At 39.2% G+C, this 13,009-nt stretch overlaps 1 protein-coding gene across 11 annotated transcripts in view; it reads left to right on the top strand.

The window, feature by feature from the left end:
• EPS8 (EGFR pathway substrate 8, signaling adaptor) overlaps positions 1–13,009 on the top strand; it is a 122,238-nt gene that overhangs the window by 92,556 nt on the left and 16,673 nt on the right. For 10 of the 11 annotated variants that reach the window (XM_034063080.1, XM_034063084.1, XM_034063082.1 and 7 more), the window contains 5 exons: positions 80–168; positions 3,227–3,301; positions 3,898–4,046; positions 5,909–6,092; positions 9,403–9,536. In XM_034063080.1, coding sequence (XP_033918971.1) covers positions 80–168; positions 3,227–3,301; positions 3,898–4,046; positions 5,909–6,092; positions 9,403–9,536 — 631 coding nt within the window. The remainder of the gene's footprint in view (positions 1–79; positions 169–3,226; positions 3,302–3,897; positions 4,047–5,908; positions 6,093–9,402; positions 9,537–13,009) is intronic. The other variant, XM_034063090.1, reaches the window with a different exon arrangement.

Raw genomic sequence — 13,009 nt, forward strand, 5'->3', positions numbered from 1 at the left:
ATTTATGTCTTTATCTGTAATATTTGTAGAAGTTATAGCCCATATAAATGGATCTATAAAAACCTAATTTTGTTCACAGAGGGAGTTCTTACCCTCCGTGCAAAACCACCACCTCCAGATGAATTTGTTGACTGCTTCCAAAAATTCAAGCATGGCTTCAATCTTCTGGTAAGTGACTGCCAGTGACTCATGCGATAATGGCTTTTCCCGGAGATAGCAGAGGTTAAGTGTAACACAATCCTTGTTTTCCCTGCCACTATAAATTACTCTGGGTGCTGATTTTGCTGCATTGGTTTTCCTGTGTCTTACTCTGCTAGTATGAATTGGAGAACTCAAACTGTGGTGAAAGGTGGAGAGGAAAAGGAATAATCAGTAACATGATGGATTTTCTTTGTTGTTAATTTTAAGTTGGGTTTTCTTGGAGGTTCCTGCTTTTCTAGACTGTGTGGATGCTTTATTGTTGATGCCCCTAAGAGAGCTGAGGTGTCAACAAGGTCATCTTATCTTTGGGAATGCATTAATCAAGTTTTCTGCCTTTTGCCTAACTTTCATGGTGCCTTGTCCATGTAGAGAAACTTTGTGGGTCTTAAACACCCTACTCTTGCCAGACAAGTGGAGGTGGTAATGCCATCCAGGGAACTGTAAGCCTGAATCTGTGTTGTCTTGAGTCTCCACTGCTCTTTCAGAAGGAGCAAGCCCACAAGCGTCCTCTTGAAGAATGATGGAAATGGAACCTTGTTTAATCCTTGGGTGATGCACAGGAGGGTAGCTAAGCTGATACTTGACTGGTCTTGGGCTTTCACCATTTCTTTCTCCATCCTAGGTTGAACTGAGGCAAGAGCAGGGCTGGCCACCTCTGGCCTAGGTTTCCTTTGAGCTTTGGGATACTGCTCCTCCACTTCCCTACACAGTGACTAGAGGAGGATGCTTCTTTTCCAGTATTCTTGTATTTCTTCTTTTTCTGGCTCCTTAAAGACTTCTACTTGAAATTCATGAAAGAATTTCTAGGAATGCCTGTAGGGTTCACAGCTCTGTTGCATGCTTGCCAGGATCACCAGCTGTGGCCTTAATTCAGTTCTGTTTTGCTGTGCCCATCAAGCTCTCTGTGCTTGTTGGTATCATTACATAGGACCTTTCTGTCCTCAGAGTGCTCCATCTGACAAATTGGTTCTCAACAAACAGAGATGTTAATTCAGTAGTCTTCTGCTGGCATCTACTCTTCTGCAAGTGCTATTAAAAGAAGGCAGCAAGTGGGACAGCTTCAAAGCATTTAGTTTGAGATGCTCTCTTCCAATTGCTGTGGAAGATGTGCCAATGGGGAAAATCATTCTTGTATTTACTGAGTCAAATCAGTTTGGTTTTTTTTCTTCCTCTTGGGGAATGTGGTCTGATTGCAGAGCTCTGAGATACTTAGAAATGTTAAGAATATATATCAATGTATATATTAATGTATATATTATTATTTTATATATTATATATATTAAATCCTATATTGAATGCTGTAACTCTGTCCTTGAAGGATTGCTGTTTTGAGGGGATGAATGTCTTAGAACATGATGATCTTTCTCAGTAATAGTGCTGCTTGTGTGGTTCTTTTTCCCCCCATTCTTACTCCTCACTGTGTTCTGCATTTGAATTAGTTTTTCACCCAGGAACAACATGTGCATCTTTAGTCTTCATCTTCTGTGCAGGAGAAGAAGCAGTTCTTGTTTTAGTGCTCAGCAGCATCTAGGACCTGTTTTCTGATGTTGCTCTTGAAGAGCTTTGTGCTGTAACAGTTCTTTACTTCAGCATTGTTGCAGGAGCCACAAAAGCCTGAAATTTCACTTTATGTCAGACCTGGAAAACTGTATAAAATGAAGAATCTATTTTAAAAATAAAAGAAGTAGCTCAAAGAATAAAATCTTTGCTGGTAGAATGGAAACTATTTTAAAACACAGTGCCAGAAGCTCCTAGAAAATGTGTACCATCTGTCAAAAAACCCCTTTAGAAAGACCAAAAGTGAGCTATTATGGCTGAAGGACAATGTATAGGAAGCTATTAGAAGTGAAAACACACCCTCCTCCTTTCTTCATTTGGGGAAGCATTCTGGAAGGCTAGATGTAAAAGCAGATTGAGGCTGGCCAAAAGCAGTTTGAGGAACAGATGGCAAGATACAATAAAAACTACTATAACTTCTTAAAACGCATTCTGGTGTGTTTCTTTCTTCTGGAGCCTGCAGGGTGAATGAGTGATCAGTAAATAAAAGAAATCTTCAAAGAAGGTGTATCAGAGAAAGTATATGATATCTTAGTATGTATATTTACTTAGAAAAGCTTGATAGTGGACAATATGCTCATGAAAAACATTTTATATGGGGGGGCACAAGAGATGATCTGTTTCAAATTGAAGAAGTGGCAATAGGTTAAAGAACAGCAGATCAAAATGGCAAGTTGCAGGTAGATGACTAGAAACCTTGTTTGAATGGGCATTCAGGTGTTCTGGCAAAAGGGGAGTGTAGAGTCTACAGATGTTGAAATATCTCATGATAGCAGATAAAGAAATAGATGAAATTCAATATTGATAGATACGGTAGTCATAGAAAGGTGGAGAAAAATCTAATATATAAACCAAATCAGAACAAAATGTTGGTGTTGTACAGATTCCTATGAGAATACCATCCTTGTTCAATGGTGATGAATCAAGCAAATGTTAAGAACCACTGGGGGATGGGAGGGGAGAATTAACAAATGAGCTGATATGTTCCCTAACCTTATTTTGTTCCCAGTGTAATAAAATTGAAGAAGGTAAAGGGAGGACAAGAATGCTTGAGAGAATTACTTTAGCTTGAAAAAGACCAAAAAGAGGGATAATGTAATAAATGTGTAAATTGTTATGAAAATCACTGGAAAAAAAGTAAGTAGAGAAGGATTGCTTGGTTTTCATTTGCAAGAGAACTACAGAATACTAAAGAAACCAAGAGGTAGCAAATTGCCAAAGGAGATGCTTCTTTACAAAGTATTTAATTTTGTCCTGGAACTTCTTGTTTTGGTCAGTAGATGCTAAAGATTTACATGGATTCAAAAGCAATTGGATGAATGAGCACTTGCACTTAGTGGATATTGCAGACAGACACTGGGTTTAGGAGGACCTCTGGCCTGAACAGTGATGCCCATTCTTACGTGAAATGTTTATTGTCATTAAGGTTAAATGTCTTCTAAAATGTATCATTTTCCCATTCCTTCAGGCCAAATTAAAGTTCCACATCCAGAACCCTAGTGCAGCTGAACTGGTTCATTTTCTCTTTACTCCACTACATATGGTAAGGCTTTAAAACTTTCTCAGTCTTTTCCTTCATAACTCTTCTATTTATATGCTCTATAACCTTTTCAGTGATAGCAAGATTGAAATATTTTGTCCCTGGATAATAACTAAAGAGAAATGTGTGTATCTAGTGAAGAGGTTCTCCTTAAAAAATACTTTATATCCTTTTCTGCATATATGCCTTTTATTAAATATATTTACTTAATTAATCTTTAGCTTTGTTACAGTTTGACATTATAATGTTTAATAATAAAATATTGAGCTACTTTACATAATGCAGGAGGAAAGTTGAAAGTGTAGCCATATGTCAGTGTAATGGAAGTATGTGTAGTTTTGATCAGTTGAGCAAAAATAATATTGCCAAAAGTGGGTCTAATTATAAAATGGTGACCAAACAGAAGTTCTTCTGAAATAAATGGTTTAATTAAGCTGTAGGACATTCAGATACATTGTTAGCCTCTCAGAGTTTTATGAGAGGTTTTTCTTGCAAGTAATAAGCATTCCCTAGCAGCACTCTAAGTAGCTTATATCCACAGTACCTTCCTCACTGACAATATGTATGTTATTTTGGATTATTTTAATACTTGCATTTAGGTGGTACAGACAACAGGAGGTCCAGAGCTTGCTGCTACAGTACTCAGCCCCCTCTTAACAAAAGATACGATAGACTTCCTACGATATACCGTCACCAGTGAGGAAGGACAGTTATGGATGTCATTGGGTGACACATGGACCAAAGCCAGGTGAGAAGAAGCCTTTGCATATTTTAGAGATGATCTCTCAACTCAGGTTTATTTTGACACAATCTTAACCAGGTAACCCACCCCCAAGAACCTCAGGATTAGTTTGTTAGGCTTTAGACTCTACGGAACTGCTCTTGGAAGTGTTTTGAAAGGATCTCTTTAGCCTCAGTGCGATTTGGGATTGGTTTGATTTTACAGTTCTCAGGGAGGGAGAAAATGCAGACAGAAATATTGTCCATGGTATCAAGAATTACTTAGGTAAACAGAACACTCAAAAGAAAAAGCTTAAATTAACAAAGTGTGTTTTAATCCTTATTTGTGATAGGTGAGTACATCTGATGATGATTAAGTCACTTTGCTGGAAATGTATGATGTGTTTTGAGTTTATTTGTATTTGCTTTTAGATTTCCAATTGGAACATAAACATCTACCAAGTGGATTTCTTTAGTTAATTGATTAATTAAAAAGTAGTTGAGTGTTTTGCTGGAAGGCTGCATGGAAAGCTCTATAGCATGGAGTGACAAACATCCTCATAGTAGGGAGGGTCACGTAAAGGTCTTTCCCTTCCTAGATCTCGTTCTGCTGCAGGACCATGAATGTCCAAGTTTGTCTTTGGGCCTATCAGTTGCCCTGCTATTACAAGATGAGCTGGAAACAGGAATTGCAGCTCCTTGTGATTGCCAGAGAGTTTACCTAAGCCAAGTACCATTTGCTTGCCTTTACCTGCTTCAAGCTCTGCTGGCTTTACAGAAGCTCATGCTGGGACTGACAGTAGAAATTGCCTTAGAGCGTGGGAGACCTATGCAGGGAAAATAGATCACTGGGTAAAATAATGGGCTCTTGTCTTGGAAATACCATCATCATTTGTTTAGTCCATCCCAATAAGAAGTTTAATGGAAAGAAAAGTAGCTCGTGTCAGGCAGTAAAGAACGAAGTTGGTTGACCTGTGCAGATGAGAAATGATGCTCTGATTGATCTCTGTATCCAGAGGCATACTGTGGTGTGGTGTAGCTGGAGAAGTGAATGATAAAACTCAAGGGTTACTGACCTAGCACAGGCCTGCTAATGAGCTGGTAGCTGCTGACTGCTCCCGTAGCTTGTGTGACTGGCAGCATTTGTTCCTCTAATTTGAAGCAGTGTCAATGAGACTGTTAAAAGACACTAATGTACATTCCCATTTTTAATTCCACTGTGAAGATACCATGTGTTATGTATCATACAAAGCCAGGGCATGAAAACTGTAGCTTTTGGTATATTGTATTACAATAGGGAATGTTAATGGAGCTCTGAAAAGTAATACAGTATTTTAAAGAGATCAATCTGGACTGTTAAACAGCATATGTGGTGATAATTCTTGTATATTGAAGTATGCAGAGTTGGGATTTTTGTCAGTGAAAGCTCTTGCTTAACTTTTTGTTTTAGGTCTGGCTAGGCCCCCTAAGCTTCTGTGCTCAATACCTGCTTTCAGACTTCTTTATAGAGCAGGCTGTTCTTGTCTGGTGCTTCCACACAAATAGATCATTGCAGTATTTTCCCCTTTTTAAGAGTTAAATCCTAGGTTTTTGATTGATTCTTCTGTTACTCATCCTTTGCTACAAGACAGGTGTTTGTTGTGTTTTACCACTGGCACATCCCTACAGCAGGAACAGTTTCTTTCTTCAGAACACATCAGGGAGCATAGTTGTGGCCAATAAATGATTTTTGCTGTTTTTCTGTGTTCTAACACTATTCTGCTTGTACTGTAATCCCATCCTTTCCTCTATGCTAATAAAAATTCTGAAGCATTTCTATTTTCAGTAAAACCTATGAAATCAATATTTGTGTGGCCCTTGATACATGTCTCTAATTTACTTCTCATACAGAGCGGATTGGCCCAAAGACCATTTTATTCCACCTTATGTCCCCCGTTTCCGAAATGGTTGGGAACCTCCTTTGCTGAACTTCATGGGAGCTCCCAAGGAGCAAGAACTCAATCAGTTGGCTGAGTCTGTGGCAAATGTTGCAGAGCAACAGAGGAAGCAAGAAATGAAAAGACTGTCAACTGAGGTAGGTTACCTGCAACAGCGCTTTGTAATTAGCTGAAGGCAGAATCAACTGCTTCCTTCATAAGGAAAGCATTCTTTGGCATTGTTGGAGTAACTGTGCTCTGATGCCTCCTACATCAGTCAAGCTCATGACATTTATATTAAAGTTATACAAAGACAAAACCTGTTCAGCCACCAAAAAAGCAATCAAGAAATTGCCTGTGCTTTAATTTTATGAATATTGAAGAATATATGTGGATTTTGTTGTTTGTTTGGTGTTTTTATTAATTCACACAGAAAGCTATTGCCTTTTTAAACATATAAAAGTTTTAGTTTTGGAAGCTTTTCGTGGTTGGGAGGACATAAGTTTTAATTTAAGGTTTGAATCTATTTTTGTATACTAGTTTAGCTTAAATCAAGTATGAGCTAGTCCATGGTCCCCTGTTAGCAGCTGTGGTATGAAATGCACCCAAGAATTTTCCAGGTTTGGTCCCTAGTCTTCCCCATTTTCCTCGAGTGCATGTTAATACCATCCTACTGTATTTTATGTTAATTTTATGATATATATATATGTGTGTGTATTATCTGTTAGTGAAAAAATGCACATAAAGAAGATTCAAGGGAAGAATTATTGGCTGTTATGGGATGGCGTTCTCTTTCAGAGCAATTCTCCTGTTGGAGACAACAATGCTTCCCCAGCAAGAGTTTATCAAAGCTGTCCATAGAAAGCTTGTTGCAATAAAACTTTGTTTTCATGAAAATATCTTTTAGTTAAAAAAGAAAAAAACAGCTATAGGAAAAAACAAATTGGGTAGAAAATCTGCCAAACAAAGGAGGATAACATGGTACGTATCTGATTACTTAATACACCATTTGGCTTTAAGCCTAACAAGATATACGAGAATAAATGTGCCAAAACCTAAGTTATTGCCAGTGATTCATGGTGAGCAAAAAAGCATTTAGTGAAGTTAATGGGTACAATCATGTCAAGTATAGCTGTTGCCCTTGGTGTTATCCCCTTCTCTAGTTATCTCCTGAAAAAGTCTCATCAAACATGGTTTCAGTTTCACTGCTGTACATTCCATGCAGGGTTTTTGTTGTTGTTTTTTACATTAAGCTCTTTCTAAATGATAATTAAAAAATAAGAAAAGATGGTGTTGAAATAAGAGCACCATGGATTTTTCTCTTCTGATGATTTAATTTATTATTCATTGTTATTAACAAGTTAAAAAAATTGGGGGGCAGAATATATTGAGGTAATTTGATTGCTTGTGTCTCAGGGAGTTGATTTAGTTCTTTTTCATGGTGGTAATGTTGGTTGGATTGGTAGTTGTTAGCCAGCTCTTTGTCTTAATCTTCAAAAGACATAAATAATGTATCCCAGTTCACTTGAAGGTGTGTGTGTGCCTGTCACCTGGGGGAACTGATGGACTTGGTGATCCTAAAGGTCTTTTCCAGCCTAGTTGATTCTATGATTCTATGTCAGGTCTTAGTTTCATGAGTGTCACCGAGAATCGTGTAGTCTTGAGCAAGTCATTTAACCTTGGTTCCTTGGCTCCCCGCACCACCAGTGCCTCCTCAGCACATCCCCAGGGTGAAAAGTGCTGAGCTGCTTAATAGCTGTGAAATGCTGTGGGTGCTCAGCTGGAAAAAGCTGTGTGAGTGCAAAATGCTATTTGTCTGCAGCAAAACGATGCTCTGGAGTGGGTGACACCAGAATAACTGTTCTTTCATAAGTCTGCTATAACAGCTTGTTTAACGAAGAATGCTGGGAAAATGGGAATCTAAGTGTTTGTGTCCTATCACTAATTGGCCTTGTGTCTCAGTGTGACATTGCTCTCCAGAGGACCAAGGCTGCATATTGGGTGTTGTGGTGTGCTGTGAGTGGAGAAGGGGTGCACGATGTGGCTGTGCCCTCCCTGTTGGGCAGGGACTGCTAGGGCATCTGACGAAGTGCATTGGAGGTCCCTGCTCAGGAGAACTATGTTTCTTCTTTTAATTCCTAAACCTAAAGATCTAGGCACACAAGCAGCTTTCCTACTGGAGGGGTTTCAGGGTGAAGTAGGTTCAGCAATGAGGACTTCAAATGGCAGTTAAACAATGGGGAAGTGGTGATAGAGAGTCCAGTGAGGTGAAGGTGATGCAAATAATTTGTGTGTGGAGTAAAATGAGCTCCGCTACCTGGGTGTCTTTTGATGTAAGGCATAATCTAGGTGACACATGAGATTTTTTTTTCCTTAATTGTATAATTTCAAAGGATATTTTATGCCTATGGCAATTTTTGTGTGGTTTTAATTTCTTTTCATAAGCCCTCAGCCCTGTAGCCAAGTGCTTTTGGGTATCAGATCAGATACTTGGAGGTAGAAATTAGGTGAGTAGCAGATAGGAGAAAACACCAAACCCAAACCAAAAAACCCCAAACAAAACCAAAAACCCAAGCACTCAAACCAACAGCAAAACAGGCTTAGAGATTTGTCCATTCCTGATGAATCTCAGCTGTTCTAATTTGTGCACCTGAGTGGTAGTAGGAGGAAAAGATCTAGACTGAGCAATTTCAAGATCGTAGTCTCCAGAAAAGAACTGCTTAGCTTGTTTTGGTTTGGGAAGTGGTGGTTAAAATAATTCTTACTTAGATGCAGAGCATCATTGCTGGATTTAAGGTGGTTGTCTTTAGAAGACTGCTTTTTAAAGTCTTCTAAAGCCTTTGATTCAGTCTTATGTACATTCTTGTGATAAACTGTGATAATTTTCCTTAATTAAAATCCTTAATTGTACCAACTATCACATTCCTTTTGCATTTCTTCTTTGACTGTAGTCATGCTCAGTGAGAGGGTGACATAAATGAGCCACTTCATATTACAGTCCTGCAAGAGAGTGGCAATTTTACTTGGGGGGTTTTATTTCTTATAGAGACTTACTTTTAGCTAGCTAGAGGTTTTTGGCTTTAATTGTACATCTAGAACAAAAGCTCAAAGCAGTTTCTCAGCACAGTTTATTTTAAAGCCATTCAGCTGTTGTTTGTAAGTTGTGTTGCTGTAGTGATATCTGAAAGATGACACGGACCTTGCCCGAGAGAACTGCTTTTCTAAAGGATATCCACTGCAATATTAATGCAGTGGGATGACTTAGGATAGAAATTCTTTTATTCTTATCCTTTTGATCTCCCTGTTTATGTATTTGAAATGCAGAAGTTATTAACTTTTCATAGCAGAAGGATGAGCACCTGAGGATGCATGAATGCTGACAGGGACCCTAGGGGTGCTGAATGAAGTGAACTAGGCTGCTAATGACACTAACCCACTTTGTGCCTTTGTTTCTGTTTTGTCTTCCAGCCTCCCAGTGTTCCTGACTATCCTCCGTCTGATGGGTATGCATTCAGTAACACAGTTTACAAAAGAGGGCCTCTGCTGGACCAGGGGGCAGCTGTTGCTGCCTTTAAGCAAACTGTTAGCCGACATGTAGATAGGTAACACTGAATCAATGGCGTACGTGGTGCTGTGGATAACTGTCCCATCTTACTGCTGTTGGGGTGGTGGTGTCTGTAATTACCTCTGGTTGTGTCTGGAGCAGAGCACTGTTTCTTTGAGGAAGTGATTCTGGCTAGCAGTGGGTATTCTGCTTTTGCTTCTCTCCTTAGAGACTCATTTAATCTAATTTCTGTATAACTACCCTGTTTATGTATGCTGTTAAACTGCTGTTTTTGTCAAAAATGCAATAGTGGAATTCCAACCCAACTGAGAGCACAGAATCCTCCTATTTGGGTTCAAGTTTTATTTCTGCTCTATGTCATGTTTTTAAATAAACCCTTTGCTCTTTTCAGAATTACAAAGAATGACAAGTCTGCTCTGTGATTCATCTGTCTTTGTTTAGAATGATTGTTTGATTTGCTTAGCTGCTCACTTAATGCTCCATAGTCTCCTGCTTTTTATTTTCTGAGCTGGTGCATAAATATCCACTTTCAGAATAGTAACTCCTAATTTCTTCCATTCTCTTTCAAATGTTACAAAAATGCTCTGAAATGTTTGCATAGCAACCAGTATCCTTTTTCATATGCTCTTTCATCCCCTTCAGTTTAGCCTAAATTGAAATAGCTTGACAGGATCAAATGCAGTGATCCTTGGAGTCTCAGCCATGTCTGTGAGGAGAATTTACACCAGCACAAGCTGTGGAAGGGAATCAGTAAAAACAGTGTTGGAATTGCTCCTCCATGCCAAATCCTATTCTGCATCCACTGTATGAACAGTATTTTGGGTTATGTGCCATGGAAGATGTTCAAACTAAGTTATTTCGGGTGAAATTGCTGGTTAAAACAGCATTGATGCAACTCACTTGATGAAAACCTTTGCATAATTCCTTGTTTTGAGCTATGTGTTAAAAGATCCGGTAGTTAATCTGCATGCAAACAAATTCCCACATGGTGTGCAAGTTGAAGACTTGATTCTTTTCTTGAGCTTCAGATTTATCCTTTGTAACAACAACAGCAATAGTATTCATCTCTTAATCAATTTCTCAACCTTGATTACTTTTTGAGTTCTTGTCTCAGGGCCAGTCAGCTTGAAATCTAGGTGATCTGCACTCTAAATTCCTTTCTTTCTTGTAAAGAGAAATGGGTGTTTCTAAGAAGCAGTTCATGTAAGGTGAAATCAGTGTTTTGAAACATATGAAGTGAGATGTGCTGTGCTGGTGCCCACTTCTCACCACTGATTGTAGGAAGGAGTTTGGATGGCTGGTACAGATGCAGACATCGCCAGTGTGCCCTCATCTTGCAGTCTGTTCAACACAACACAAACTTCTATTTGTTAACTGCCTCTTGATATATATAATGCTTGCCTGATAGGAGCTCATTATTTGTGTAAAACTGTCAATATGTATTACCCCGGGTAACTTCTGTTTAAAGTTAGATTTTAAAACATCTGTGAAGAAGATGGTGAAGGAGTGGGTTTGGGGTAGGGCGTGACAAATTCAAGCTGACCCTTTCAGCCATTGTTTGGTGGTTCTTGTTCAAAGATGGCATTCCTAATTAGTGGTCCATAGGCCGTGAGCAAGCCACCCACTGCCTTCTGAGGGACAGGTAGGTTATACCTTGTTGTGTTTTAACTTCAGTCAGCAACTAAGCACCACTCTGCCAGTGGGATGGGAGAGAGAATTGCAAAAGTGGATTGAGGTTAAAGGCAGTTTAATGGTGTAGAAAAGGAAGCAAATAATGATAAAAGTATTAGAATAACCAAAAGAAGTGAGGCATAGTGCAATTTCTCACCACTGGCTGGCCAGTCCCCAGCCAGTTCCTGAGCCAGCTTTCGGCCCAGTTTGTATATTGAGTGTGACGTTGTATGGTATGGAATATCCCTCTGGCCAGTTGGGGTCAGCTGTGCTGCCTGCGATCCCTTCCAATCTCTTCCCCTCCAGGCTTCTCATTGGCAGGGCATGAGAAGCTGAAAAGTCCTTTGCTTAGAATAAACACTACCTATCAACAACTAGAACATCAGTGTGTTACCAACATTATTCTCTTACTAAATCCAAACCACAGCACTATACCAGCCACTAGGAAGAAAATTAGCTCTATCCCAGCCAAAACCAGCACACCAGGGAAATTTTAATTCACTGAGATCTTTAGTGAGCCGTATTCCAGCATCCCAGGACTTTCAATAAGGTGTATTTTCCTTGGGTGATGTAATCTGTCAGGATCTTAAACTTTTAGTGTGATGTTAGGTATATTGGTGACTCTGATGCTGAAAGAGCACTGAATAGTTTTTCAGCAAGTTCTGTGCTTTTTCAAACTAGTATGCTGTGTAGTTTGGGTTTGCAGGGTCATTTGAAGAGAAGGACCCTGAAAGTCTGTGCCATCCACTAGGCTCTTGAGCAGCCTGCCTGGAGAGCAGGGGTACAGGTATTGTGTATCTCATAGGCAGTAATAAAACACAGTGGTGGAAGGATGGAGGGAAGTGTTGAGAATATTTGTGCCCTGAGTAAACTATTTGGCTTATAAAGCTGTGTGTAAAGAGCTGTGATCTCTTCAGAAGCACACGAACATTTCCTGCCCCATGTTCTGGGGATGTTGCTGTTGATTGCAAGAGTGGAGTCAAACTGAAATGTAAGCATTTTGTAAAGCTCTTCCTGACATTTTTAAGGGATCAGCATAGTTAGGTTTGGGCAAAGTCTGAAGACATGTTTAGTGGAATGAGTTTAGAAAGGCAACTTAAAAGTACCTTCAGAGGTACATTAGTCACATCCCTGAGATAGTAAGAAAGGAGTTCAAAACAGCATTAGTTTTGAGTGGGTGGTGGAAAAACCATGGCATTGCACACACATCTTTCAGCCTTATAACAGCTATTCTGTAGGCTGGGGTTCATCCCATGTTTTTCACTCTCTCCTTAAACACTTTAGTGTTTTGTCTTTCTTTCAAAATCATATTTCAATCTAAATAAGTTTCCTCCTTTATTCTGCTCTTCAAGTCAAGTGCGACAGTTCTCCACAGCCATGCAGTAGCTAGGTGACTACTGGATTACTCAGATGTGCCTGGGACCCACACTTACACAGCACCAACAGCAGCAGCTATCTGCATTTGCATCTGTGATATTTGTTATATCTGTACTATGATGTTGTGTGCAGCATTTCAAGACATTGATCACTTCATGTTTTCATTCTTCATTTGGATTTTTTGCTTTTAAACTTCATTAACTGCCATGGATTAGGTTGTTGGATGTAATTTGCAGAAAGTGAATAATGAGACTGTTTCTTTTGTGGCTGTTTTGAGGGGGCTGGAGGGCTTCTCAACTTGAAGAGGTACTACAGCACAGAAACTAGTAGCTTCTTAGCCAAAGGCATTCTCAACAGTCTTTCCTCATGGAAATGGAAAGATATAAACTGTGGTATACCTTGTTCTGCAATGATACCTGTTTATAACTGCCAAGAAGTTATTTTTCATTTTTAATTAATACA

Source organism: Melopsittacus undulatus, chromosome 5, assembly GCF_012275295.1.
Source record: "Melopsittacus undulatus isolate bMelUnd1 chromosome 5, bMelUnd1.mat.Z, whole genome shotgun sequence".
Taxonomy (NCBI): domain Eukaryota; kingdom Metazoa; phylum Chordata; class Aves; order Psittaciformes; family Psittaculidae; genus Melopsittacus; species Melopsittacus undulatus.